The following is a 26,950-nucleotide window of genomic DNA, read 5'->3' as shown; positions in this document are numbered from 1 at the left end:
TGAGTAATTTTTGACTGAATTTTAATTTTTGGGTGAACTAAACTAAACTAAACTTTAAATGCTGAATATAAAGGTTTGTTGACTTTATTTGTCATTTGTGTATTCTGCTAATCCACAACTATTATATCAGAAAAGATGTAGAAATATTACAAATCACATTTGCAAAAGCAAAAAAGACAATTCAGCTGTGATTGTGAGGCAGCTCTAAGTCCGTTGGGTGGCTGATGACACATATAGAGCGATTCAGTGGGACAGTAACAGAACATGGCGCCACTTCATCCTTCATCCACCCACATCCAACCTTTGCTCTCTCTCTCTCTGTTTCTCTCTTTCGTTCCCTTTCTCTGAATAATTAATCAGCCTCTTCCAATATAACTCCTAATCCTTCTCTATTCCCTTCTCTCCAGTCTCCTCTCTGTTGGCTGCAGGTTAAATTAGCCATGACATGGGCCATAAAGTTTGCAGCAGTGGAGCTCTGCTTGTCTCTCTTGCTCGTCTTACCATTCATAAATATTCCTGCAGGCTCCGAGCCCACTGGTCCTCCATTCATCTTCAACCCATCTCGCTCTTATGTAAGGATCTCCCACCCCCTCTCTCCATTCTCTACTGTCTGCTAGTGCTACTCACAACGTGTGCAGACATTCTCACCACATCCTACACTAGCCTCAGCATTTTCTCTGAGCATTACGGTGTGTTTTGCTTGGCGTTTGATGCTCTTCCTTCTTACACCTACCTTTCTTCTCTTTCTTCTCCTCCTCCCCTTCCCCAGCTCCCAGCAGAGTGAATATGATGCCACTCTGAGAGTTGACTCCAACTGCGGTCACCAGCATCCTGCCTGATCCCTCCATCACATGGGTACCTGAGAGGGAAAGGTTGAGAGATAGACACACAGATTTAGGAAAAGACACAATGTAGACATAAATGATCGATATTTTAGTGCAGCATACATGGAAACCCCACAAAAATTCTGCAAAGGTTTTCCCAACTAGCCTCATAGAACTAGTGTAAATAAATAATTTCCTGTTGAACAATGTGGCTGATTTGTGACCTCCCAGCACGCACTGCAGCATCAATAAATTACGTCCTACCCTTCCATTTCAAAGATTGTCACATCATATTAGGAGTCAATATAAACCTACATGTAGGAGTAAAATCATGCATTTTATATGTCAGTAAATATATCTATAATGTCTAAATGTTTAAAAACAATACATTTAAATAATTTTTCATTTTCTTGTAAAGTGACCTAGTGCTTAGTAATCATATGTTTTATGTAAAATAGATTTTTTTTTCAAAGCTCAAGTTCATTTTACAAGAAGTAACAACAATTTCTATAATAATAACAATGTCTAAATTAATTTAAAAAAATGAAATAATTGTAATTTTCTTGTAAAGTGACATTGAGAATAATAATAATTATTATTATTTAATTTAAATAGTGTTTTTTTCAGAGTTCAAACACATTCATTTTTACAAGAAAATGACAAATTTCTATAATAATAATAATAATAATAATTTAATATAATTTAAATAGTGTGATGTAGTTTAAATAGAATAGTTTAATATATTTAAATAGTGTAATTTAATTTAATTAGTATTTAACTTAAGTTCAACTCCACTTTACAAGAAAATAACCAATTTCTATTATAATAATAATTATTATTATAATAACAATAATAGTTTAATTTAAATAGTGTTGTTTCAAAGTTCAAACCCACTTTACAAGAAAATGACCAATTTCTATAATAATAATAATAATAATAATTTAAAATATTTTTTTCAGTTCAAAACTGCTTTACAAGAAAATGACCAATTTCTATAATAATAATGATGATAATAATAATAATAATAAAAAAATTTTGGCTGAATAAGACATTTTACATTTAGTGCCCAAATTCAAATTGGCTAAACAAAGTAGCGCTACCATAGACAGTTGTTATAACAGTAGTTGCGGCTCATATTTCTGTAATTATTTTCACATTTTCTCAACTATTCCTTTTACAACTTTGACTACTTATCTACAAATGCAGACAGCCTGGCTTGCTGCAGTTCACCATTAGCATATGCCTCCAGACTGCACACAACAACAGCCTCCACACATCAACTTCACAAAAATATCATTGGGATATTATTCAATAATATCATCAGTAGAGCAGGACAGCCTCATAAAGGGAATGGAGTTATCATCCCAAGTGTCTAAGAATAGCATGGAGGAAGGGAGAGGGCATGCACCAGTGCTCACAGCAGGAAACAGAGATTCGCAGATCTAATTAACAACATCTGGATGCCACTGCAGCATCTCAGTTATTCTGACACACAGAATGCGGACGCTCCGAGTGCTTTATGCTGCTGACTGACAGCTGAAGGAGGGCAGCCAGGAGGAGAATACAAAACTACTTCAGACACTTTCAAGAAAGGCTGACCAGTCTCTTAAGGAGAGTGATGGGCATCAACGTTTAATCAACGATTTAACTTTAGCACCATTAATGCATAGTACGTTTTTGCTACTAGCATAAAGGCCCATTCACACTAAGAATGATACCTATACAGGTAACTTCACTACCAGTCAAAAGTTTTTGAACAGTAAGATTTTTATTGTTTTTTAAAGAATTCTCTTCTGCTCAGCAAGCGTGCATTTATTTGATCCAAAATACTGCAAAAACACTAACATTTTGAAAATATTTTTACTATTTAAAGCTCTTTTCTATTTAAATATAATTTAAAATGCAATTTATTCCTGTGGTCAAAGCTAAATTTTCAGCATCATTACTCCAGTCTTCAGTGTCAGAAATCATTTTAATATGCTGATTTGCTGATCAAGAAACCTTTATTATTATTATCAATATTTAAAAAAAGTTGAGTACATTTTTTCAGGATTCTTTGACGAATAGAAAGATCCAAAGATCAGCATTTATCTGAAATAAAATGCTTTTGTAACATTATACACTATACCATTCAAAAGCTTGGAGTCAGTGTGTATTTTTATTTTTTGGAAAGAAATTATAGAAATTAATACTTTTATTTAGCAAGGGTGCTTTAAATTGATCAAAAGTGATGATAAAGACATTTATAATGTTACAAAAGATTTCTATTAAAGATAAATACTGTTCTTCTGAACTTTCTATTCATCAAAGAAACCTAAAAAAATCCTACTCAGCTGTTTTCAACATAATAATAATAATACACGTTTTTGAGCAGCAAATCAGAATATTAGAATGATTTCTAAAGGATCATGTGACTGGAGTAATGAAGCTAAAAATTTTGCTTCAAAATCACAGGAATAAATTACATTTTAAAATATATTCAAATAGAAAACAGTTATTTTAAATAGTAAAAATATTTCAGAATTTTACTGTTTTTGCTGTACTTTGGGTCAAATAAATGCAGGCTTGGAGAGCAGAAAAGACTTCTTTCACTTTTTAAAAAACATTAAAAATCCGGTAGTGTATGAGCATAACTATTTTAACATTCACACATACAGACAATGACATTCTGTTTATTATAAGTGCTGCAGTTACTGTATGCTGCCTGACACTTTAAATGCTCAAGCTATTTAATGTCAGTGGATTCTGATTGACTTTCAATGTTTTTATCCTTAATGAGCCAGAAAAAGATGTCCTTAAAATGATACCAGAGATTGTTACAGTTGTGTTATGGACTTTTAAACAATCATTTAGGAGATTATGAACACTTTATAGGTATAGTTATCATTATCATCCTTGGTGTGAACAGGCCTTAAAGGAGAAGTTCACTTTCCAGAACAAAAATGTACAGATAATGTACTCACTCCCTTGTCATCCAAAATGTTCATGTCTTTCTTTCTTTAATCGTAAAGAAATTTATGTTTTTCGAGGAAAACATTTCAGCATTTTTCTCCATACAGTGGACTTCTATGGTGCCTCCAAAATGCAGTTTAAATGTGGCTTGAGGGAGGGAGTTGAGGGAGAAAATACGATTGGAGTTTTTCGACATACCCTAACTGTCTTGAGTCAGAATACACAGAGTTCAGGCAGAGCAAGACAAGATGAGCTTTTGAGATCAAAAAGTATTTAAATTGTATTTTTAAAATGAAAATAACCGATCGTTTTGTTAGATAAGATCCTTCTTCCTCGGCTGGGATCGTTTACAACTGCATTTGGGATCATTTGAAGCCGCATTTAAACTGCATTTTGGAATTTCAAAATCGGGGCACCATAGCGTTCCATTATATGGAGAACATTCCTGAAATGTTTCCCTCAAAAAACAATTTCTTTATGACTGAAGAAAGAAAGACATGAACATCTTGGATGACAAGGGGGTGAGTATGTTATCTGTACATTTTTGTTCTGGAAGTGGACTTCTCCTTTAAGACAGTGCTTTGAATCTTAAAGGTGCTGTCAGCAATTTTAGGTGCTTTGCTAACTTAAGCCATTTTGTTAATTCCCACCACACTGACCGCTTTCCAAAACTCCTCTCTCCAAAGTCCAAATTTTCACAGATATAAAGCATTTCTGATTTTTATGACTGGCTTAAATAATGTGGGTCACCCCCTCCAGGTGGAGTTGGGAAGCTCACTGGACTGAGTTACAATTAAACTTAAAATTCATTGTTAAATTAAAGTGACTCGCACCAGAGGGGATTCTAAGATTTCAGACGTATGGAGTGCTTAACTTCCTACCTAATATGATCTGTTGCTTTAAGGTTACAAGAGATTTTTGGACTGACAGTGTTTAAATATAAATAAAAAAATTGCATCTCTCTTTAGGATGTGCATCAGGAATGGTGATGTATTTGGTTCAACTTTATTTTGAGATCTCGTCGGAACTAGGGCTGCACAATATTGGAAAAAACTAATTTTGTCACTAGACACTTCAATAGGTATATTTGGGAAGAAGCAATCATTCTAGAATGGTGATTTTGTTAGGGATTGCATATGGAACATAAATATAATTTTAAAACGCTAACATAACTTTGTGTGTGTGTGGGTGGGTGAAGTATCTGTTTAAAGTAAAGTTTCACTTCCAGAACAAAAATGTCCTGATAACTTACTCACCCCCTTGTTATCCAAGATGTTCATGTCATACATCTACTGTATGATCCACACATGTACACGTGCTTACCAGAGAGAAGCATGGGGTCCTTGTCGGCTGACTTCCGCACGTGGTCTGATTCACCGGTTAAAGAGCTTTCGTCGATTTTCAGGTCATTTCCCTGAATCAGGACCCCATCAGCAGGTAGGAGGTCACCTGAGAGAGGAAACAAAAGTGGGACAAATAAATATCCCGTGATCAGTAGAGCATCGTTAATCCTAAGAAGCATTCACTGTTTCCACCAATAATGCTATATTGCACAGGGTACATTATGAACAAATGAGTTTGTGGAAATGTGAAAATTACTCTAAAAATACCCCTGTGTTAATCCACACCTTCCTCATATTAAATGAGTTAAGCCTAATCTCAGCATTTATTCCATTCTCCAGGTTCAGCATAACAGGAAACTGACCGTATTTGACCTGGGCCATGTCCCCAACCACCATCTCGGCGACGGGGATCTGGATGACGTTTCCATTGCGCACTACAGCAAATCGCTGCTCCAGCTCAATGCGGCTCTGCAGTCCCCGGAACTGTTTCTCTTTACTCCAGTCGTTGAAAGCCGTCACCAGCACCACACAAATGACGGATAGTAGGATGGCTGCACCTTCGATCCATCCTGCCTCTGCCTCCCCCTCGTCTTCAGCTCCTCCTGACACATTTCCACAACCTGCAGAGGTTAGAAGTTCATTATTACATGGGCGTCTGGAATACTTGATTCTGATTGATCAATTGCAGTTGATGCTTTTTGATGCTGGAAGCAGAGGCTTTGCAGATGAAGCATACTTTACAGGCATCTTGGAGACGTACATGTGCTATCTGGGACTTGGACCCCATAGCTGGGATGAGATTAATGGGCACTCTTTTTGGTGCCTAATTAGAAATGACAGAACATCACTTTATGTGTATTTATTTAACATTGAAATATGCTAATTAATGTCATTTAAACCACATTAAAGGCATAAAATACCTTTCAAACAACATGATATTACATAAGCAAAAAAATGGACAAATACTTTGTTTTCTATTAGCAAGCTAACTAGCATAGCACAATCTAGTTAAGAAAAGCTCTTTGATTAGCTAGACTAAGATATCATGATAACACTCATTTTTCAGATACTGAGATAAACATTTCTTTAATGTCTTTTGATTTGCAATTTGGTCTGTGTCTCGTTTCATACCAATGCAAGTTTGCCGTCTTCTTGCAACTCAGAAAGATAAGCTGACTGATGAGCTTGTGCGCTTATTATTAGGGGCTGAAGCGTAGAGCGTAGGGGATATGTTGTAGAGACTTGAAACTTGGAGGGATGGTAGTACTCACACTGCCATCAACGTGACCAAGGCTGTAATTTTGGAGTTATGAGCAATTTTGTGCTTTTGTTCACTGTAGAGCCCCCATCAGGCCGATGGGGCGCTACAGCGAACAAAAGCACAAAATCGCTCATAACTCCAAAACTACACAATAACTACATAAATAACTACAGGGGTTGGACAATGAAACTGAAACACTGGCCAATATAGTGTTGGAGGTTTCATGGCTATATTTATGCAGCCTGGTGGCCAGTCTTTACTGATCGCACATTCCACCAATAAGAGCAGAGTGTGAAGGTTGACTTTGTGCACCCAATAGCTCAAACATTGTACCCTGAAGGTGGTGCCGTGTATTAGGATGATAATGCACCAATACACACAGCAAGACTGGTGACAAGAGTGATTTGATGAACATGAAAGTAAAGTTAAACATCTCCTATGGCCTGCACAGTCACCAGATCTGAATATTATTGAGCCACTTTGGGGTGTTTTGGAGGAGCGAGTCAGGAAATGTTTTCATACACCAACATCACATAGTGACCTGGCCACTGTTCTGCGAAAGGAATGGCTCAAAATCCTTCTGGCTACTGCACAGGACTTGTACACTACAACTACAAAATTTTCAATATTTCGCATTTTTTGAAAAACGTACTTTTGTGAACTAGTCTTAGGTTTTTCACCCAGTCGGAATCAAACCAGTGCAGAAAGACTCTCTTGAGAGTGCATATCAATAATTATCAAAAAAAGCTAAGCGTTCGTCTCGCTGACGCAAAGGGACACCAAAACATTTGAAAGGGGCAGGGCCACTTTTAGTAAAATGCCTATAACTCCTGAATGTAATGAGATATCTCCGCCAAACTCAGAACACGGAAGCCGACGAGGCTGTTCGACTCACGGCCCCAAAGATCTGAGAGAAATTTGAAAGAAATTTTGTTTTTTCGCACATACACACAATATTCATATCATCAGATAAAACTCCTCATTCCAGACAACTTTGCCTCTAGAACCACTGCTGTCAATCAAATCATTTGTTAAATGACTGAGAAGATGTAAAAAACCTTCTTCTTCGAACTAGTCCTAGGTTTTACACTCAATCTGGAAAAAAACACTGCAGTACAATTCTGTGGACTCTCTAGGCCAATAGTTATCAAAACAAAAAATGTTGAAATTTATTCTTTGGGAAGCTATAATGGGGTCGTTTAAAAAAAGGGCCTGTCCAAATTTACCCAAAATCCTATAAAGCCTAAAGAAAAACTCAAAACTTCACGAAACCTGCTGAGCACATGTGACAGGTGATTCTAAACAAGCATGCATAGTTTTAAGAGGATCGGACCACAGCTGGTGCTATAACAGTCATAAACATAAAAAAACATCATATTTCTATGGTAAATTACCTGGATTTTCCCAAATCATTGATTTAGGTGGTTAATGTCTTTTTCCTTTTATGCTAAAATGCCTTAAGCACTTGAACCCCCGTAATCACTGCTTGCAGCTATATTTATTAATAATACATTTTTATAATTTTTAATATATATACACATTAATTCTAAAGTTAACTTAGCAATTAAAATGATTAAAATGACAGTAAAAGCCATTTGGAATGTTAGAAAAGTTTTCTATTTTAAATAAAAAATTAATCGAAATAGGGGTGGGCGATATACCAGTAGACACAATTAACTGGTGATTTTCTTTTTTTAAGATTATTTTTGGCCTTTTTGCCTTTATTGCAATAGGACAGATCATTGCTGACAGGTAGCGAAGTGGGAGAGAGAGAAGGGGGCAGGAAGGTCATCAAGCCAGGATTTGAACTCGGGATGCCCATAGCGCAACGGCACTGTATGTCGGCACGCTGCCCACAAGGCTATCAGTGCGGACCCAGTAGTGATCATCTTAATTGCGGTTACAGGCTTATGTGATGTTGCTGTACTACGTGGTCATGAATATCATTGTTTGCACTAATTTTTAAACCTTGCAGTTTAAAAACAAGTGATTTTAAGATGTTGAAACAATCAACAGTGAAAGAGAACTCATTATTTTTGCCACTTTATAAATACACTCGTAAATAGTAATTCAGGTCTTAAGTGAAAGCAACCAGCTGAGAAAGAAAAAAAGTGTAACAGTATATTGGATCTGGGCAGCTCTTAAAATGACAGCAGTCTAATATTCCCGCTGTCTGTCATTAATGTTAATCAAACAACAAAAGAGAGAAAATTTCTCACTGCTCATGACTAAATCACTTTTGTAACTTTAATGAGAAGAAATATATATTTGATTTACACAGTGAAGAATATGCAGTGTTTTTACACATTGAATTACTAATTACAAAGTCTGTGGCATTTTTTATGAATTTGTTCTACAGTAGTTTTTTTGGTCATATTGCTTGCAATTAGTTTCTATTTCTTATGTAACTGCTGACTGTTTACTTGTCTTCAGTGAGCTTGAGTATTTTTTGTATTTATTTATTTTTTTAATTTAGGCAAATATTAGTTTTTTTAGTGATGCTGACACTGGTGACAAGAATTTGAATTTCTATCAAAACTTTGATACCATATAGACCTTATTAAAGCAAAAATAACTATATTGTTATATACATTGTTTTCGTGAAATAAAATTACTCATCGTGATGTAAGATTTGGACATATCGCCCACCCCTAAATCGAAAGACATTAAAGTAATGCTAATGTCAACGTCTGTAAAACATAGTATGTTATCATGATATCTTAAAGAATCTAAAAAGAAAAAAAAAATCTACAAAAATATTTCCACAAATATAGAAAGCAGAATCTTTTCACCATAAATAATAAAAATGTTTCTGGAGCACAAACACTGCTGTTTCTGCTGTATTATTGATCAAATAAATGCAGCTTTGCTGAACATAAAAAACTTTTGAAAAGTAGTGTATAGAGAGCATAAAACATTTGATGGATGACTAGATGCTCAGAAGTCCCCAGTTAAAGCAAGAAAACAAAAATATCACTTGCAATAACAACAAACTAGAAAGAGACAAAAGAACTAGATGAGAAAACCTTAAAACAGAAAAAGACTTTTTACATTGTAGCTAAATATGTTAGCTGTCTAACTATAGAAAAAAATGACTTGAACTGCAGATTAATGTTATTAAATGAATTAATGTTGTAGTACTGTTGCAGTGCTTGTCTTGCTGGTAGATACAAGAAAAAAAAAATTAAAAATTCCATTCTAATCAGTATATAATGTTAGTAAATAGCCATGTAATTAATGGGATAATGTGCACTACTGCTGGCGATATTAAAAATGGACTCAGAAATTTGATCACCCTGCCAGGGTTTATTTTGCAGTAACGCTGGGCTGGTTATACATTATCCCTTCCCTATGCAGAACTCAATATGCAATTGTATAAAACTTTCCGAATTCTTTGCCACAAAGCTATATGTTTTACTGTTTATTTTTCCCAAGCACCCCTAAACTCGTTTTCTCTTTCTCTGCATTCCTGCTTGACATCCTCTTTTCTCACTCCATTTTCTCACCTTCATTCTCACCTTTTTCCTCCCACACTCCCTTGATTCAGTTCTCTCTCTCTTCCCTCCCACTCTCTATCCGTCATTCCCTCCTCCCTCGCCCCACACCATCCCTTTAACTCCCTTCCTCTACACACCTCATCCCTCAAACATCCCTGTCTAGCTGTCCTCTCTCTCTCTCTCTCACCTTCGCTCTCGTGTCCGGGTGGCTGATAGAAGGACAGGCCGAGGGAGATGATGGCTGCAATCTCCAGGATGATGAGGGTGACGTCTTGTAATGCCTCCCACACCAGCTGAAGGAAGGTCTTGGGCTTTTTCGGGGGGATGAAGTTTTGTCCAAATGCCTGTCTGCGCTTCTCCAGATCTGTCGGGTTGTCTGACAAACCTGAAAGGAAATGCAGAACAGTCAAACAGAGGTCATCACAATTTTTGTAATGCGTGGGTGCCCTCACCCCCAGGGCAATGAGTAGGAAGTACCATTAAGGAACTTAGTGTGCCTCTCTCATCTCAGAGTCTGGGACTTTCCTGTTAAGGTTCGAAACATCCTGTGCATTTGGCTTCGTCCAATGCCGTACATATTGTTTTTAAACAGTCATTAAGAATGAAATGCTTGTGTTTGCTATCTGCAGTCTGGCTCTTGACGCAATTTGGGTTTTAATGGCTTTAGCCCTAATGTCTTTTGGCAAAGACATTGGATTTTTGGCCAAACTATGCCTTTTGACAAGGGTGCTATAAAGTTTTACTGAGAAATTCTTAATATGGATAAATCCTTAAATCCTTGAATCCTAATGATGAAGATACACAGTCAGGGTGTGATTTGTTAAAAAAAAAATGAAAGGGGATATCTGAATGTCAACACTGAAATTTTAATGAAGATTTTTCTAGAGTGTAGAAATACAGTGTAGTTTGTATAAAATACAGAAAAAAGGTCTAATTTCAATTAACAAAATTATTTTTTTTTACAACTAAGTTGTTAAATATAAATTTATTTATATTTATATTCACAGCCTTGTAAATTGAGAGGAAATCCCTGTTAACTGCATACAGTTCAGACTAATGATTAGAGAACTATTAATAAAACTAATTGTTTAACTGGCCAAATAAAAACCAACTATAAACGGCCGTTAACAGAAGCCAGAGACTGAAGACAAACGCAAAGAGGAGAAAATACTGTATCAGACTGAGCAAGATCACAACTGCAAAATATTGGAAGAAAATCTAATCCTAAATACTGAATTGGTGGTTTATTTGAATGTATCTCTGAGGTATCTCTTACTGTCTTCAGAAAAGTTTAAAAGTTATTTTCGTTCCATCTTACCTCCATACAATGCATATTAATGTAGTTTTTAAAAGTAGCGCTGTTTTGTTTACAGCAATAGTCAAGGAAACGCTGTATCACTGTTTTGCGCAGATGTTTCATGTAGTATAATTTCACAAAGCTAAGGTCAGACTGTTCTGTTTTGCTTCAGATTTTGAAATTATACATTCTAATTTACATGAAAAATGGCTCATACTATATTTAGCATGTTGGTTTGGATCGTTTGATTGAAATGCAGTGGTTCTGGAACTTTTCCGTGAACTCTGACTCATGTAAAGGCCCAGGATCTTAAAAAAGCTGTGACACAGATCTTTGTTGAAACCGTCCAGCACTCTGAGATATGTATTATAAAAATGTTATTATCTTCATTCCATTTAAGTCTAGGGTACATTGTAATGTTGTACGTGTTTTACTAAGCTACTTGCAACACTAAAATTAAAATATGTAACACAAGACATGCAGAAACATGCGCCTCGTTGCTAAGAGACACAGGACAGATGAAAACAATATGTGTTGAAAACAACATGTTTGATATTCTATGACTGGATAGGGGGCCTTCGAATATTGCATTGGACATGGATAGTGTGTACAGAAAGCCTAAAAAAAATAAGCTATTGTAGCCACCAAGCTTGCTAATATGTGAATAAGTAGCTGTCTGAATTCCTATTTAGTAGAATGCGTTCATGGATATCCATGTTGTTCCCATTCCTCGATACAGCTTCGACATCTCGGTTTATGTCATGTAGTCTAAGGGTGCTTTGCATTTATATTAATGCATTTTGGCAGACATTTTTATCCGAAACGGCTTACGTTGCATTCAAGGTACACATTTACATTTTATCAGCTCTTGCTTTCCCAGGAAATCAAACCCATAACCTTGGTGTTGCTAGCGTCATGCTCTACTATTTAAACTACAGGACAGGTTCCCAAAATTCAAGGTTTCAGAAAAGGTTTTCCAAACTTACTAAAGGGATAGTTCACCCAAAAATGAAAATTCTGTCATTAATTACTCACCCTCATGTTGTTACAAATCTGTGAGACCTTTGTTTGTCTCCAAGGCACAAATTAAGATGTTTTTGATGAAATCTAAAAGCTTTCTGACCCTGCGTAGACAGCAGCGCAACTGCCGCGTTCAAGACTCAGAAAGTTAGTAAAGACATCATTAAAACAGTCCATCAGTGGTTCAACCGTAATGTTATTTTGTAAGATTTTTGTGCGCAAAAAAAACAACAATATTGACTTTATTCAAGAATTTCTTTCAAAAAGTATTCTCATAGTTTCCTAAAATTAAGGTTGAACCTTTAGTCACATGGACTATTTTATCGATGTCATTACCTTTCTGGGCCTTGAACATGTCAGTTGCGTTTGCGACAATTGCTGTCTATGCAGGGTCAGAACAAGCTCTTGGATTTCATCAAAAATATCTTCATTTGTGTTCTGAAGAAGAATGAAGCTTATACAGGTTTGGAATGAAATGAGGGTGAGTAATTAATAACAGAATTTAAATTTTTTTGGTGAACTATTCCTTTAACTAGCATTTTATAGGCCAGTTGTCACTAAACACACAAACACATGTAGCAGGTAAAGATGCAACTAATGTGTAAAAAGTAAACTTAGTTTCTGACTATTTGCAAGAGGTTAATAATAACTTGTTTAGGTTACAGTTATGCAAATACTAAACTGAACTAGTAAAGTCATTTATAGTCAACCCAATGAAAACAAATCCTGCAGTGAACAACTCCAATACTATTTCACACAAAAGCACACACACACGCTTAAAATACACCATGGAGCTAACTGACACCTTTAATAGCATATGCACTGCTTCCCTTTCCTATTATCACCACGCATTTAAACAACACATTTAGCCATCTTACAATCTCAAAGATTCAAATGAAGGTCACTCAGACCCACACAATATATTGCACGTGTGTACGATACAATAAAACTTAACCAAGTGACCATAATGACCCAAGCTTAATGTATTAGAATGTATCGATTTGTTAAAACAGATTGTTCCAAAGTAAGAAGCGATGTGAGTCAGACTAAGCCACATATATTGAATTTCTGATGTAAATAATTAATGGCATGTTTCTGCTCATCTCAAAGGGCTCCTATATAGAACGAGGGGGCCGAGAGAAGACAAGAAGGATGAAGAGAAATGGATATGGAGACACGAGACACATTGCGTTTAATGTGCCCCCCCTTCCCCTTTTCCCAGCCATCTATGTCTTTCAGTCTTTCTCTTACTCTCTCTTTCACTCTTTCATAGATTTGTGCAGTTTCCATGGCGATGAAGACATCAAGCACAAATCGTGCCGCTCTTCAACTTCCTGTCTTCGGGCACCTTTTCGCCCAGCTACAGATGATGTCACTGATTTGGTGCGGTCCGCGTGAGCCTTATAATAGATTTTTGATTGGTCTGCTGTGGAAGCTGTTTTTGCAGACACTAAGTCTTTTAGAGCCTGAGAGCAAATTCATGATGTTTTCAGTCAGTGTTGAAGTCAGTAGAGTCACCCAGAGTGAAGCCCAGCATTACAGCTCAGCTGAATGGAGCACTATTGACGTCAGTCTATGAGTGTGCAGTGAACATGCTTCAGGGACGGATAAGGACAGGACAATCCAACCAGAAAATACTTTAAGTGGAAAAAGGAGGAATGTATGGGCTGGTATGTATACCGCCACTGAGTCAGAGCATCAGGCCGACTGCTGGTGAGAGCTCCTGAGGGTTATACTGTACACTGATCACAGTCACTCCGTACTAACACTCAGCACTAAACCTTGCTATTACCATTACTGATGCATGATTATACAACACTCTAGATGAGAAGTGGACGTATGAATGAAAGACAAAGAGAGAGAGAGAGTCAGGAAGGACAGAAGATGAATGAAGACGACAAACTCATGCTAGGTTTTAAAGGAACAGTGCACCTAAAAATAACAACACTTTACAACAAGGCTCTATTTATTAACATTAGCTACATTAGTTAACATGGACTAATATGTAATTCATGCAATTTAATGTAACTGTTTTTAATTAGCTAAATTTAATGAAGATTAATAAATGCTTTAAGAAATATATTGTTTGTTGTTAGTACATGTTATCTAATGACCTTATTGTAAAGTTTTACAGAAAATTCGGCTATTGACTCATCTTCCTGTCATTCCAAACCTGTGTTAATTTCTATCTACTGTGGAACACAAAAAGAGATGTTTTGCACAGAAATGTAGACATTTTTGAATGAATGGGGACCTTCAACAAGGACACAGAAAGAACCATAAAAGTATCTATACAAATCGTGCGCTGTACTCCAAGTCTTTTGAAGTTGTATGATTTTCAATTACTCATTGAAAATATTCCTCCTAGCTCTCCTTGGTACATTGGTGAGAAAAGCTGCTACAGTATGTCTGATTTGTGAAGTGATTGTTTTTTTTAATCAGATCTTTTCAGTGAATTGACTGATTGGTTCACAAAACCAGTCCAAATGATTGGATACTAAATTAAATCTATGGAGATTGTGCAGGACCTGTTTTCTTGAGTCAGATTTTCTCAGTAAACTTAATGATTCAAATGATCAAAATTCTGGCAGTTTCACATTTTATCACAATTTTCCCAGATTGTGCCTTTATATGAAACAGAATGAGTGAAACAGTTGCAGAACCACTGCATTTTAATTACAAACCAAACAAACATGCTACATTTAAATGTAATTTAAAGCAAAAACAGAATGATCCTTAGCTTTGTGAAATTATGCTACATAAACATATCTGCACAAAACAAAAAACAGCAGACTGGCTGAATGAAAACACAAATTCATTTTCTGACTGCAGATGGCGCTTTTGCAACAGCAGCAATAAGCCTGCACTTCAGCTTCTCATCAAACTTTCAGTTAAAGAATAAGTTGTGTGTTATTAATAGTTCTAAAATGTCTCCAAACAGGGCTTGTCGACTAACCATTAGTCAACGAGAAGAGGCTTGGTCGACCAAAATTTTATTAGTCGCTTAGTCGCAGGGGAAAAAAATACACAGGAAGTGGCGAAGTCATGCAGTCTGTGGCGGACAGAACGTTATTGGTTGGTCTATGTGGTAATGTAGTACACCGGGCAGGACATCCAAACGGTAACCTATCATTCATCGACCTCAAATATGGCTTTTCATCTGAAAGATGCATGTAGTAGCATGCTAGTGAAGTGTCGTGTGCGGAGTGTGGAAGCTGAACAGTAGCGTGACAGATGACAGATGACTCAGTCACTTGCTCTTAAAATTTGGGTGCACTCCGAATAACAACGAAATGTTGCGCTTTTGTAAAATAATGAAAGCAAACACGATGCGCTTTCTGCCATCTCAGTCTTTGTGAACTTGAGTAGGAAACTTCGAAACTCTATATATACTTGCCCTACTGACATCAAAAATATATCTATAGAGAGTGAAATGTCTACTTTTAAATGAACCAATTCAAATAGAAAACAAATGTTCTCAGATTATGTAATCTGTATGAAACATGCATACAGGCACATCACTACTGCGGAGCTAATGAGTCAGTGTCGCCGACTTCATCTCTTAAGCCAAAAACAAACAAAGCGCTAGTTTATCAATAAATTATTAAAACGTTAATGCAGTCTCCTTGCTGTTCTTCACTGACACATTCATAATTATTATATCTGCCAGTGTGCTGTGGCAAGCCTTTTTTTGCGTGCGCTTGAGGATATATTATTACTAGACTATATAAGCATTTAAAGGCTCATTATTATGATTTATATGGTTTATTAATAAATGTGCGACTAATAGTTGACTAATGCTTAAAATGAACAACTACTAGTTGAAAGAAAATCTTTTATGCTGTTTACCTGGTTAGCCACTTCAAAAATTTACATTGTGTGTGTAAGTCAAATCGGTTTACTATTTGAACCGGTATATCACCCAGCAACAATTCATTCAGACTGATCTATTTTACTTAATTAATTCAACAATTCTTCTCTTCTGCATCACCATCCTCTGCCATTATCAAGAGTACCATGCGCTGTGCCTTGTTTACAAGCAGAAAAATGTAACATGGACTATTTTAACAATGTTCTTCTTACTATGTTTCTGGGTCTGGGAACATTTCAGTTAAATTGCTGCCAATGGAGGGTCAGAAAACTCTCGGATTTCAAAAATATCTTGATTTGTGTTCTGAAGATGATCAGTCATCTTATGGGTTTGGAATGATATGAGGGTGAGTACTAAATAACGGAATTTTAATTTTTTGGTGAACTCTCCCTTTAAAGTTCCGGACTCTAGATATTGAATCTGCATGAAAAACAGAGCAATCAGCACATCTGCAAAACTTCTCCTTTTGTGTTCAACACAAAAAAGATAAGTCATACAGGTTTGAAACAACAGCAGGCTGAGTAAATGAAGACCGGAATTCCATTTATGGATGAACTGTTCCTTTAAGAAAAACTGCTGAGTAGCCATGCCCGCATCTATACGCTTTAAAGAATCTCTTGCTTTTCGAACACCCCACCTCCTTCTCCCCCCACCCCGCTCACTCACTCACTCTCTCTCTCTCGCCATCTCCCCTTGGTGTGTCCTTGACAATGCGGCAAGCTGTACCAGAATTCCTTCTCTCTCCTTCCGTTCCTTCCTAACCTCCCTCTCTCTCTCTCTCTTTCGCTTTCTCATTCTCTTTCCTCCCTCCACCCCCATTGCTCTCGAATCTCCATGTCCTGCTGCAGCAGAACAGGTATCTGTGTATGTTCAGGCTGATAGATTGATACGTTCACACCCTGCACTGAAAATAGTGTTTATAGCAGCAAGCTGAGACCCGTGGATCTGCGGTCCGCACTATGAAGCTCGGCTGAAACGCATTGCTGGAGAGGAGGGAGAGACACTAATGGACTTCCATTTTCAGGGCCTCATCTTCACAGTGTCAGCCTTATTCAGCGTCACTTCATCTCCGCCCCCTCTGGTTTCCTCTCCTCTGCTGTTGTCTCTGCTTTGTCATGGCCATGTAACCGGATTAGTTCTGCTTCCACTTGCACTTAGAGGCAAACTCCACTTATTGTATGACTATTAGGATCAGGAGCATCAGGTTTTGTTATCACCTGTCAACAGAGCAGTCCCTGATGACAGCTGTTAGCCATCTCCATATATAAAGCTGAACTGAAAGCTTTCACGTCTTCTCAACCATGACACCACGAGAGGTCTGGAGGTTTTTAAAACCTTTTGTATTATTTAATTTTAGGTTTATCTCCTCAAAGGGGTTTTTAACATCTGATTTTCTAACAACCATATATCAGTCTGTCACTGCAAAATGCTTACTTAAAGGTATAGTTTTCTTAAAGATGAAAATTCTGTCTTTATTTACTCACCATCATGTCGTTTCAAAACATAAATGAAGGTATCCATTGAGAGACCATGAAACCAAAAATCCAATTGAGTGCTTTAATCCATATGACGAACAGATTTATTAAGGATTTTATTCACATCTAAACACTGAGCTATGCACATGCATTGAGTTCATCAATTATGGTAAACAAAGAAGCTCAATCATACTTTCTTGACACAGGAAAATCAAACCTCATTGGTTCTCTTGCATCAAGCAAGCACATATGAGTATCCGTTTACCATATGTGACCTTGGACCATAAAACCAGTCATAAGGGTACGTTTTTTTTTATTATTTTAATCTAAAAAAATAAGCTTTCCCTTGATGTGTGGTTTGTTAGGATAGGACAATATTTGTCAGAGATACAACTATTTGAAAATCTAAATTTTGAGAAAATCGCCTTTAAAGTTGTCCAAATGGAATTCTTAGGAATGTATATTACTAATCAAAAATGAAGTTTCGACATATTTACAGTAGAAAATGTATAAAATATCTTCGTGGAACATGATCTTTACTTAATATCCTAATGATTTTTGGCATAAATGAAAAAATTGATCATTTTGACACATACAATGTATTTTTGGCTATTGCTACAAATATACCCGTGCTACTTAAGACCAGGGTCACATAATTGATATGCTTTATGTTCATGCTCTACGTAAATCTGTTCATCATTTTTTGAATAAAAAACATTGCGCAAACCCGCTCCTAAGTCCCGATCTAAATCAAAAAATTTGTGTTCCACGCTTTGAAGTCCCGTTCTGAATCACAAAATTTATGATACATGTTTTGTTGACGTCGCAATATGGGTAATATTTCTGTTTTAAACATGAAGGAGAGCTAATGGATATCACACAAGCAACGTGCAAACTTTGCGCAAGTGGACGTCTTAACCTCAGTCAATTCACTAAACAGAAAGTGAAACTAAAAAACTGACGCCACTTTCTAACGCTGCATTAACGGCGCCGAGACGACGAGAGGCTAATCTACTTCAAACTGTGATGATAACGGTATATAACTGTCTTAAATTATTCCCTTAATATTTCTCTTGTGGTGCCGTATAGTGAAAAACATGACAAGAAACATATTTTGTTTTTGAAAATTGGTGCATATAATAAAACTGCTCTTAACTTTCATTGAAGACTGCAGTGTTCATTTCAGTTATAGACCTATAATTTATTGTATACATTACTAGACCTGTTTTAAAAGAGATTTTTCAATAGTAAGCTAATATCCTCACAGCCCGTCATACAGTGATATTGCGCTATGAAATGATTGTGGAGCAAATTAGCCTAATTGTAATTTAATAATAAACAGCCTAGTTATAATAATAACAGGCCTAATAATAAGAAGAATGTAACAGGCCTATGTTAACTGGAAATGCTAAATTCTCTTAATATTGCCAATATTTGATGCTTTTGACAATATCTCTGGCTGTCGTCGACATGTTATATGACACAACTCAGCACAGAGAGGTTATCGCGGGGCGCCCTGAAACGCAGAGGCCTCCGCAGTGCATGCTCTGCGTGCCCATCCGGTATGCCACTGGGTCAACCTCTGCCTATGGAGAGAAAAAAGTTTTCAAAAGCATCCCCCCTCTGCTTTTTCACAAATCGCACCCTAAATGTATTCAACTTGGAGGAACAGAAATCTCTCAGGTTTCATTAAAAATATATTCATTTGTCTTCTGGAAGATTGGGTTTGGAACAACAGGAGGGTGAGTAACTGATGACAGAATTTTCGTTTATGGGTGAACTATCCTTTTAAGAAAATGTCTTTTCATCAATAAAATAACAGATTCTTGCACTTTTTTCATTCTGAACTTTCTGAACTCGAGCAAAAATGAAAAACTTTCCAGTCGGCAAAGACGCATTAAGTAATACGCTTATTTAATATGACACTTTTTTACTTTCTGCTCTCTTCAAAAGAATAAAGTTCATAAGACTCACACAAAAACATGGCTTCCTGCTTATTGGCACTGATGGTGAGAATTTGATTATTAGGTGCAAAAAATAACAAATCGAAATTGGGCATTTTTACACTTCTAATCTGCTACCATTTATGGTCTTCCAATCAGTTGAGGAAATATTTTAGGACGCAAATGCTTTAAGCTACGCAAGCTTAATTTCACGCATCACTGTGTTCAAAAATGTGTTAGATTGCAATGGACTCTATGCACCTTGATGTCCGAATTTAGCCTCAGTGGTCATTGCAACTTCTGGTGCAGTTCAGCGTATAGAACTGAGGACAAGGACAAAGAAATACTAAAACGATCCACCATCACTTAAAACTACTTCTGGAATCCATTACTAAAAATGTTAAACTAAAATGTTATGAGAATCACTGCTATACTGGAAGCTCGTGCAGCACTGAGATTTTAGGGGGAATATTTGGGAAGTCAGCATGCATAGAGTCCATTCATAATCTTGACACAATATAACTATGCACTGCATTCTCAGTGTGGCCACAAGGGACGCTATAATAAGCATTATCCTAGCTGTTTTCTTCTATTGTCCGCTTTTTCCTTCAGGTCAACTTCTCTCATGAACAGCATCAGTTTGAAAAGAATCGAACTTAGCATGTCAATATGTTTATAGCTACATGTGGAGAAACCTGAAAATAACATCCATATTTAAAGGTAACTCTATCGCCCCCTTGTGGTTTCCTAGTGTTATAGTCATTTTTAAGCATGCGTGTGTGTACAGTGAGTTTCAGTCTGTTGGCTAAACATTTGGGTCAATGTTTGCATACGTTCTAAGAGTATGTTTGGGGCCTTAAAGGGGTTGTGGGGGGTGAGGCACTCATTACACAACAGCAGGATGCAGTACTAGAACCACTGAGCAAAAATTTGCACGGTAGGCATTCACCTTCACTGACATCCTGGAATAAAAAAAAAAAAAAAAATCACACATGACACACTTCTCTACAGTATCTCTGAAGCTCCTTTAACTCCAATGAGGTTAAATGATAAGCAAATTAAAGCATTTGTTTAGAAACCTCACATTTGTGAAGTTCTTTAGAAGAGATCAAAGTTTCTGTTGAGAACTGCCAAAATACTGAAAGTCAGAGATTTCAGACTAAAGATTTCTTATTCATTTTTTCAAGACCAAATTATCTGAACTATCCACATTAATTTTACAGCTCTACTTTTACTAAGACAACATTTCACATTTCTCCTAAAGAAAAATCTAATACTTTAATGAGCTGTGAAAAAGCAACCTCTGAGCAATAAAACTTTCCTCTGCTAATTTTCAGATATCAATTCTTCATTTTTATGTGCTCTATAAAGCCTAAAAATATTTTCATATAAAGTTACATACAACATGTTCATAAGGAAGGTAGTAATGCACATTGCTGTACCATACAGAGTTTTTATTGCAAAAGTTTGGAAACCCCTTGCAGAATCTGTGCAAATGTGAATAATTTTAACAAAATAAAAGAGATCATACAAAATGCATGTTATTTTTTTAACAGTACTGTGCTGAGTAAGATATTTATAAAAATATCTTACTCAGGACAGTACTAACACATAATAGTCCACAATACAAAAAAAATACCTTGGTTCTTAATACTGTGCGTGGTTACCTGGATGATCTACGACTGTTTTTTTTTTTTATGACCTTGTTTAAAAACTTCTTCGGGTACTGCAGATTCTTCAGTTTTACAGCAACTTTTACATATTTGAACCCATTCCAGCAGTGACTGTATGGTTTTGAGATGCATCTTTTCACACAGAGGACAACTGAGGGACTCAAACACAACTATTAAAAAGGTTCAAACACTCACTGATGCTCCAGAAGAAAACATGATGCATTAAGAGTTATGGGGTGAAAACTTTTGAACGGGATGAAGATTTTAACATTTTTCTAATTTTGTTGAAATATCTTTTTTTTTCATTTAGTACTGTCCTTCGGAAGCAACAAAAGATACTTGCATGTTTCCCGTAAGTAAGTATAATTGACATTGATCTTCAAATTCAAAAAGTTTTCACCCCCCCAGCTCTTAATGTTTCCTTCTAGAGCATCAGTGAATGTTTAAACCTTTTTTACTAGTTGTGTTTGAGTCCCTCAGTTGTCTTCAGTGTGAAAAGACGGATCTCAAAATCATACAGTCACTGCTGGAAAGGGTTCATATATGCAGTAGACTGGAAAACTTTAGAATCTGCAGGACCTGGAGGACTGAAGAACAGTGCTCAGCTTAACTGTTCAGAACAAACAAGGGACTCATGAACAACCATCACAAAAACAGTCGTAGATCATCCAGGTGACCACACACAGTATTAAGAAACAAAGGTTCCTAAACTTTTTTGTCATTTTTTTTTTGTCTTGTGGACTACATGTAAACATCTTTAATGTAAAATACCTTACTCAGGACTGTGCTAAATAAAAAATAACATGCATTTTGTATGATCTCTCTTTATTTTGTTAAAATTATTCACATTTTCACAGATTCTGCAAGGGGTTCCCAAACCTTTGCATAAAACTGTAGTTGGTATCGTCAGTATTGGATATTTAATTGTTCATACTTATTTCCCTTATTTTTACATTTAAAGTAATTTTGCCAATTTAAAGCCAGTTTTTCATAGTTTGATGCCAAGATGTAATTTGTATTATTAAAAAAAATCTAAATTAAAATGTAAAAATGAATAACATATAAGAAAGTCTAATAACAAAAAGTAATAATATTAGCTGTAACATGAAAATAATTGTAAGCTTATGATATCAGCAAAACGAAAGAACCATAAGAACCCTAAGCAACAGCTTTATCATAAATCTATAAATACTCCCAATCAGTAGAATTCAATTTGAGTTTTATGGAGTTTATCAGTTTCTCATGACTGAGCATTATCTCCACCGCTATCTAAATTCTCATCAGCAGTCATCATCATGGCGTATAAAGCATCACAGCAACACATTCAATTGCGAGTCAGAAGAGGATGGATGGATATGCCAAGAATTGTGATCACTGCGGGGACCTTTCGAGTCACTGACTCTAGTGAGTGAGTCTCTCCAACTCTGTTTACCCAGTAACCCCTCTCTCTACACCCACCTCACCGCCGACAGCGCCGTCGCCTAGCAACCCAACACGACGCGTGCACCCAGAGTGGGAAGTTGGCCGAGTGAGACAGAGAAAGAGGTGGTGGACAAGTAGTGTGAAGAGGTGAGAGAGAAATCAAGAGAAAGGAGGAAAGAAAGGAAAATATTTGGGGTATAAAGTAGTATTTAAAGGGATAGTTTAGACAGAAATGAAAATTCTGTCATTACTTACTCACCCTCTTGTCGTTCCAAACCTTTAAGACCTTGTTCATTTTCAGAATGTAAATTAAGATATTTTTGATGAAATACACAAGATTTCTGACCCTGCATAGACAGCAATGCAACTGATACATTCAAGGACCAGAAAGGTCATAAGGACATCATTAAAATAGTCCATTTGACATTGGTTTAACTGTAATGTTACTATGAAGCTACGAGAACACTTTTACTCAGCAATTTCTTCTCCTCCCTGTCAGCCTTCGATGTGCCTTCACAAGAGTACCTAACTATCTTTCTGGGCCTTGAACTTGGCAGTTGCGTTGCGTTGCTGTCTATGGAGGGTCAGAAAGTTCTCATATTTCATCAAAAATATATTAAAATGTGTTTTCCGAAGATGAACAAAGGTCTTACAGGTTTGGAACGACATGGGGTTGAGTAATTAATGACAGATTTTTCATTTTTGGATGAACTATGCACTACATCTCATGAGGAATAACGAGTTACACTCTTAAAAATAAAGATACTTTATTGGCATCTATGGTTCTATGAAGAACCTTTAACATCTACGGAACCATTTGATTCTGCTAAAGAATTCTTAAAGGGGAATGAGATACTTAGATTTTTAAAATGTTCTGTACACTAAGAAAAATTGGCTTCACTGAAAGGTTCACTGAAACCTTACTTTTAAGAGTGTAGGGACTAAATGAGATATCAACGCGGGATCAAGACAGAAAAGCAAAACATTTCTCTCACCATCGCTAGTGGAAGACTTGAGTCTCTGGCATAGGCCTTCTACATCTCCATAGCTGTCCTGAATTTTCTGCAAGGCCTCGGCTCCTCTCAGCTCCATCAGGGACCGGAGCTCATCCAACGTCACCCCAAAGTCTCCAGCATGGTTGGCTTCTGCGCCTCCTCCACCCCGCTTGGGGTAAAACTCCACTGCGCTGTTCGCCATCTCACCCATGGTCGCCGTGGTGGACATCTTGAGTCTTAGGGTGTTGGGTCCACGATGTTTGATCTATATGACTTTCAGCAACACGAGGTCAGTATTAGTGATGATCTTGGCTTGAGTTTTTTGGTTTCGAATTTGCTCCTCCACTCCTCTCCCTCCCCGGTAGTTCCTCCCGTTCTTCTAACTCTCCATCAGAGGAGGAAATCAGGACAACGACGGCCGGACACTTTTAGCGTATTTAGAGAAATCCTGTCCTCTCCACTCAACCCCCTCAACCCCCAGGGTCAACAGAACGAGGGATCGGGCCGCTTCCAATCCATCAGGACGCAGAGAACGAGAGCAAAGGGGGCGCAAAACCAAGCGAGATATTGTGTAGATCTGCAGCACTGATGCGTTAGGATTCAAAGGGTGCGGGATGATGGGATTGGTGAGGAAGCCTGCAGAGACACACAGACAGAATAACACATTACAGTCTTCAAAGTGCTCGTGTGGGCAGCAACTCAGAGTACAGTGGGCATTCCTTAAGAGATGGAGCGAGCGTGCAGTCAGACGGCTCCGAGCTAATGCTTTCAAACGTATCAGCACATTTTCACCTCAATTCAAAGGTCTTTTGTGTTTTAATTGAGTCACACACTTGCCTTACTCTCATTAATGAGGTATTAGACAGTTCTTCGTGATATTAATTATGCTAAACGGACAGGTCAGTCCATTTCGAGCGCGACACGACTAAAATCCCCGGACGTACAGTATGAGGAATGTGTGCTCTCACAGATGGTGATGCATATAACATATACTGTATCTCTAGCGATCCAGACCACTGCATTGGCCCATAGTTGCCATGGAAACCTACAGATGCCTCTGACTCCCACAAAGCTCCTTCGGCCTCGCTATACCCTGACACACACACATATACACTTGCTTCTTGTTCACACTTGCTCACAAACACTTCTACGTTAACACAGAGTTTCCTCTGTATCTCTATAATTTTGGCCCTAATGCCATCATCTTCTTACTTTATCTTTCTCTGTTTCTCTTTTCTATCTCCCAGCATGCCTCTGTATATGTCCCTATGTTCTCTTAGATGACAGTCTCAGCCTCAGACGGCACGCCCACAGACCACCCACGGTCCGTTCACTGTGGGTCTGATGCATACAGCACAGAAAACTGGAAAGAACTTTCACAGTCTGGCAAGGTCTAATATGACTGGCTGACTGCAAAATCTAGGAAAGTCACATATATATACATATCTCAGGGGCGATGCCTCCAATGAGGCAAGGGAGGCAGTGCCTCTTCAAAATATGGGATGAGAAAAAATTTGTAATACAAAAATAAAACAACGCCAATATTACAAAATATAACGTTAAGACGTGTATAAAGCACTTGTTTTCTAAAGAAACATTCTAAATAATTTATTTTTTTCAATTTAGGAATCGCTGTTTTGAATAGAAATATTACCAAACGTTAGAATTAGACACCTTGACACTATGCCAATGATAACAGTAAACGAAATCGCTAGGCGCCATTCACACAACAATGCGTTTTTGTGTTGACAAAGATGCAACGCAGGCAGTGGAATAGGAAAAACATGCAAGAAGATGGGAGTGAACTTCTTTTAACTTGAGCACCGCATTTATATAATGTCGTTTCATGCATGAGAGTATCACTGTAAGAGATGCGAGTGCAACAGTCACACGCGTCCATGTTCACATAGAAAAAACAATGGAAAAGCAGTGCAATTGAATAAAAACTTGTGAAGAACTACAGTACTACTGTATGTCTGATATTTCATGCTTGCATCATCATGACAGGTTGAAAGCTGCTGTTCATTGTTTTTACAGAACATTTATAGTTAATAATAGTCTACTGGTGTTATACCTTCAGTCATTTTGAATTTGAATTACCTTTTGAGATATTTTTAAAGCATTTTCCTCGTATTATTTCTTAACATATAATATGTACAAGACAAGTTTATACAAGATGTAGCTGTAGTTCATACATCTTTTCTGATATCGAACAAGTGGTTTGTTTAACATTTACATTATGGTGTGCTTGGAATAGAATTTTCTTTAAGTAGAGGGTTAATAAAGAAAACGTTACTTTAATCATGTTGTAGTTACATTTTCAAGTTGACTAGTTAAAAATCGTAAAAAAAATAAAAAAATAAATAAAAAAAATAGAGAATCGGTCAGACATTCTGAAAAAAATTGAGATTTTTTTTGGAGATTTATTTGCCATATCACCCAGCCCTACCAGCAGGTAAAGTTACAGGTAAAGTTAAAGGTAAAAGTTCTGTTTTAACAGACCCCCTAAAGCATGCGGTGAGTTTGGCGCGGGGTAATTGACAATGAATGGGGAAAAAAATCACGTGAGAGAAGGCAATGCCTTCATTGCCATATGACTGGATATGACTGGTTATGTTCGGCTGTGATTGGTTCATGCAATAAATCCCGCCTCTTGTGTTTATTTGCATTCTGCATTTGCAAATTAGTCTGAATGAACAATATAACGGCATTATGGGAAGACTAATTTTAAAAAGTAAGTAAACAATTCACATACTTATATCCATTTTGTTACGTCAAAATAAGACTTGGAATGGCATAAAAAGATGATCTGTGGGAGTTTTTAGTGAGCAATTTAAAGCAAATCTCCATGTCTGTGACCAATATTTACTGAGCTTTGATGACTGATGATCCAAAAAATTTAAAAATAGTTAAAAGTTAAGCATTAAAAGCAATAGCTGAACATAATGTCACAAATAAAATATGTAGTTTAAATTGTTACTGCCTTGAGTCATTATTTTGGAATAAATGAAGAGTGCTTAAAAACACTAACTTGATGAAATTCATACATGGCTTTAATAAATAGAATATTGATTACATTGTTAATGTAAAAATATACATGAGTCTAGGGTATGCAGCGTGCTGTGTGAGTATGTGTGTAGGCAGACAGGGCCGGTAATGTGCAGGAGTGACATAGAGGGTGTCATCGTTCTCATGCTGACTCACTAACTAACCCCAGCCTTCCTTTCCCCCTCCTCTCTTCTGCTTTGGTGCACTGCTTAAGTGCACAACAAGAAGGTTCTGCACAGTCAAGAGATAATCAGAAGTCACATGCAGGCCCAAACAGAATCTATGGACATTCTTCTGCATTAGGTTTGGTGGAAGATCAGAGGAATTGA

At 36.9% G+C, this 26,950-nt stretch overlaps 1 protein-coding gene across 7 annotated transcripts in view; it reads right to left on the bottom strand.

The window, feature by feature from the left end:
• Window positions 1-26,950, bottom strand: part of atp2b3b (ATPase plasma membrane Ca2+ transporting 3b) — a 74,036-nt gene that overhangs the window by 38,489 nt on the left and 8,597 nt on the right. For all 7 annotated transcript variants that reach the window (XM_051096379.1, XM_051096372.1, XM_051096373.1 and 4 more), the window contains exons 2-6: window positions 23,574-24,209; window positions 10,065-10,262; window positions 5,482-5,739; window positions 5,100-5,225; window positions 734-859 (exon numbers count right to left, since the gene is read on the bottom strand). In XM_051096379.1, the coding sequence (XP_050952336.1) occupies window positions 734-859; window positions 5,100-5,225; window positions 5,482-5,739; window positions 10,065-10,262; window positions 23,574-23,802 (937 nt within the window). In that variant the 5' untranslated portion in view covers window positions 23,803-24,209. The remainder of the gene's footprint in view (window positions 1-733; window positions 860-5,099; window positions 5,226-5,481; window positions 5,740-10,064; window positions 10,263-23,573; window positions 24,210-26,950) is intronic.

The sequence above is a fragment of the Labeo rohita genome, chromosome 23 (genome assembly GCF_022985175.1).
Source record: "Labeo rohita strain BAU-BD-2019 chromosome 23, IGBB_LRoh.1.0, whole genome shotgun sequence".
Classification (NCBI taxonomy): Eukaryota; Metazoa; Chordata; class Actinopteri; order Cypriniformes; family Cyprinidae; genus Labeo; species Labeo rohita.
The sequence above is the reverse complement of the archived record's forward strand: the minus strand, read 5'-3'. Positions and strand labels throughout refer to the sequence as shown.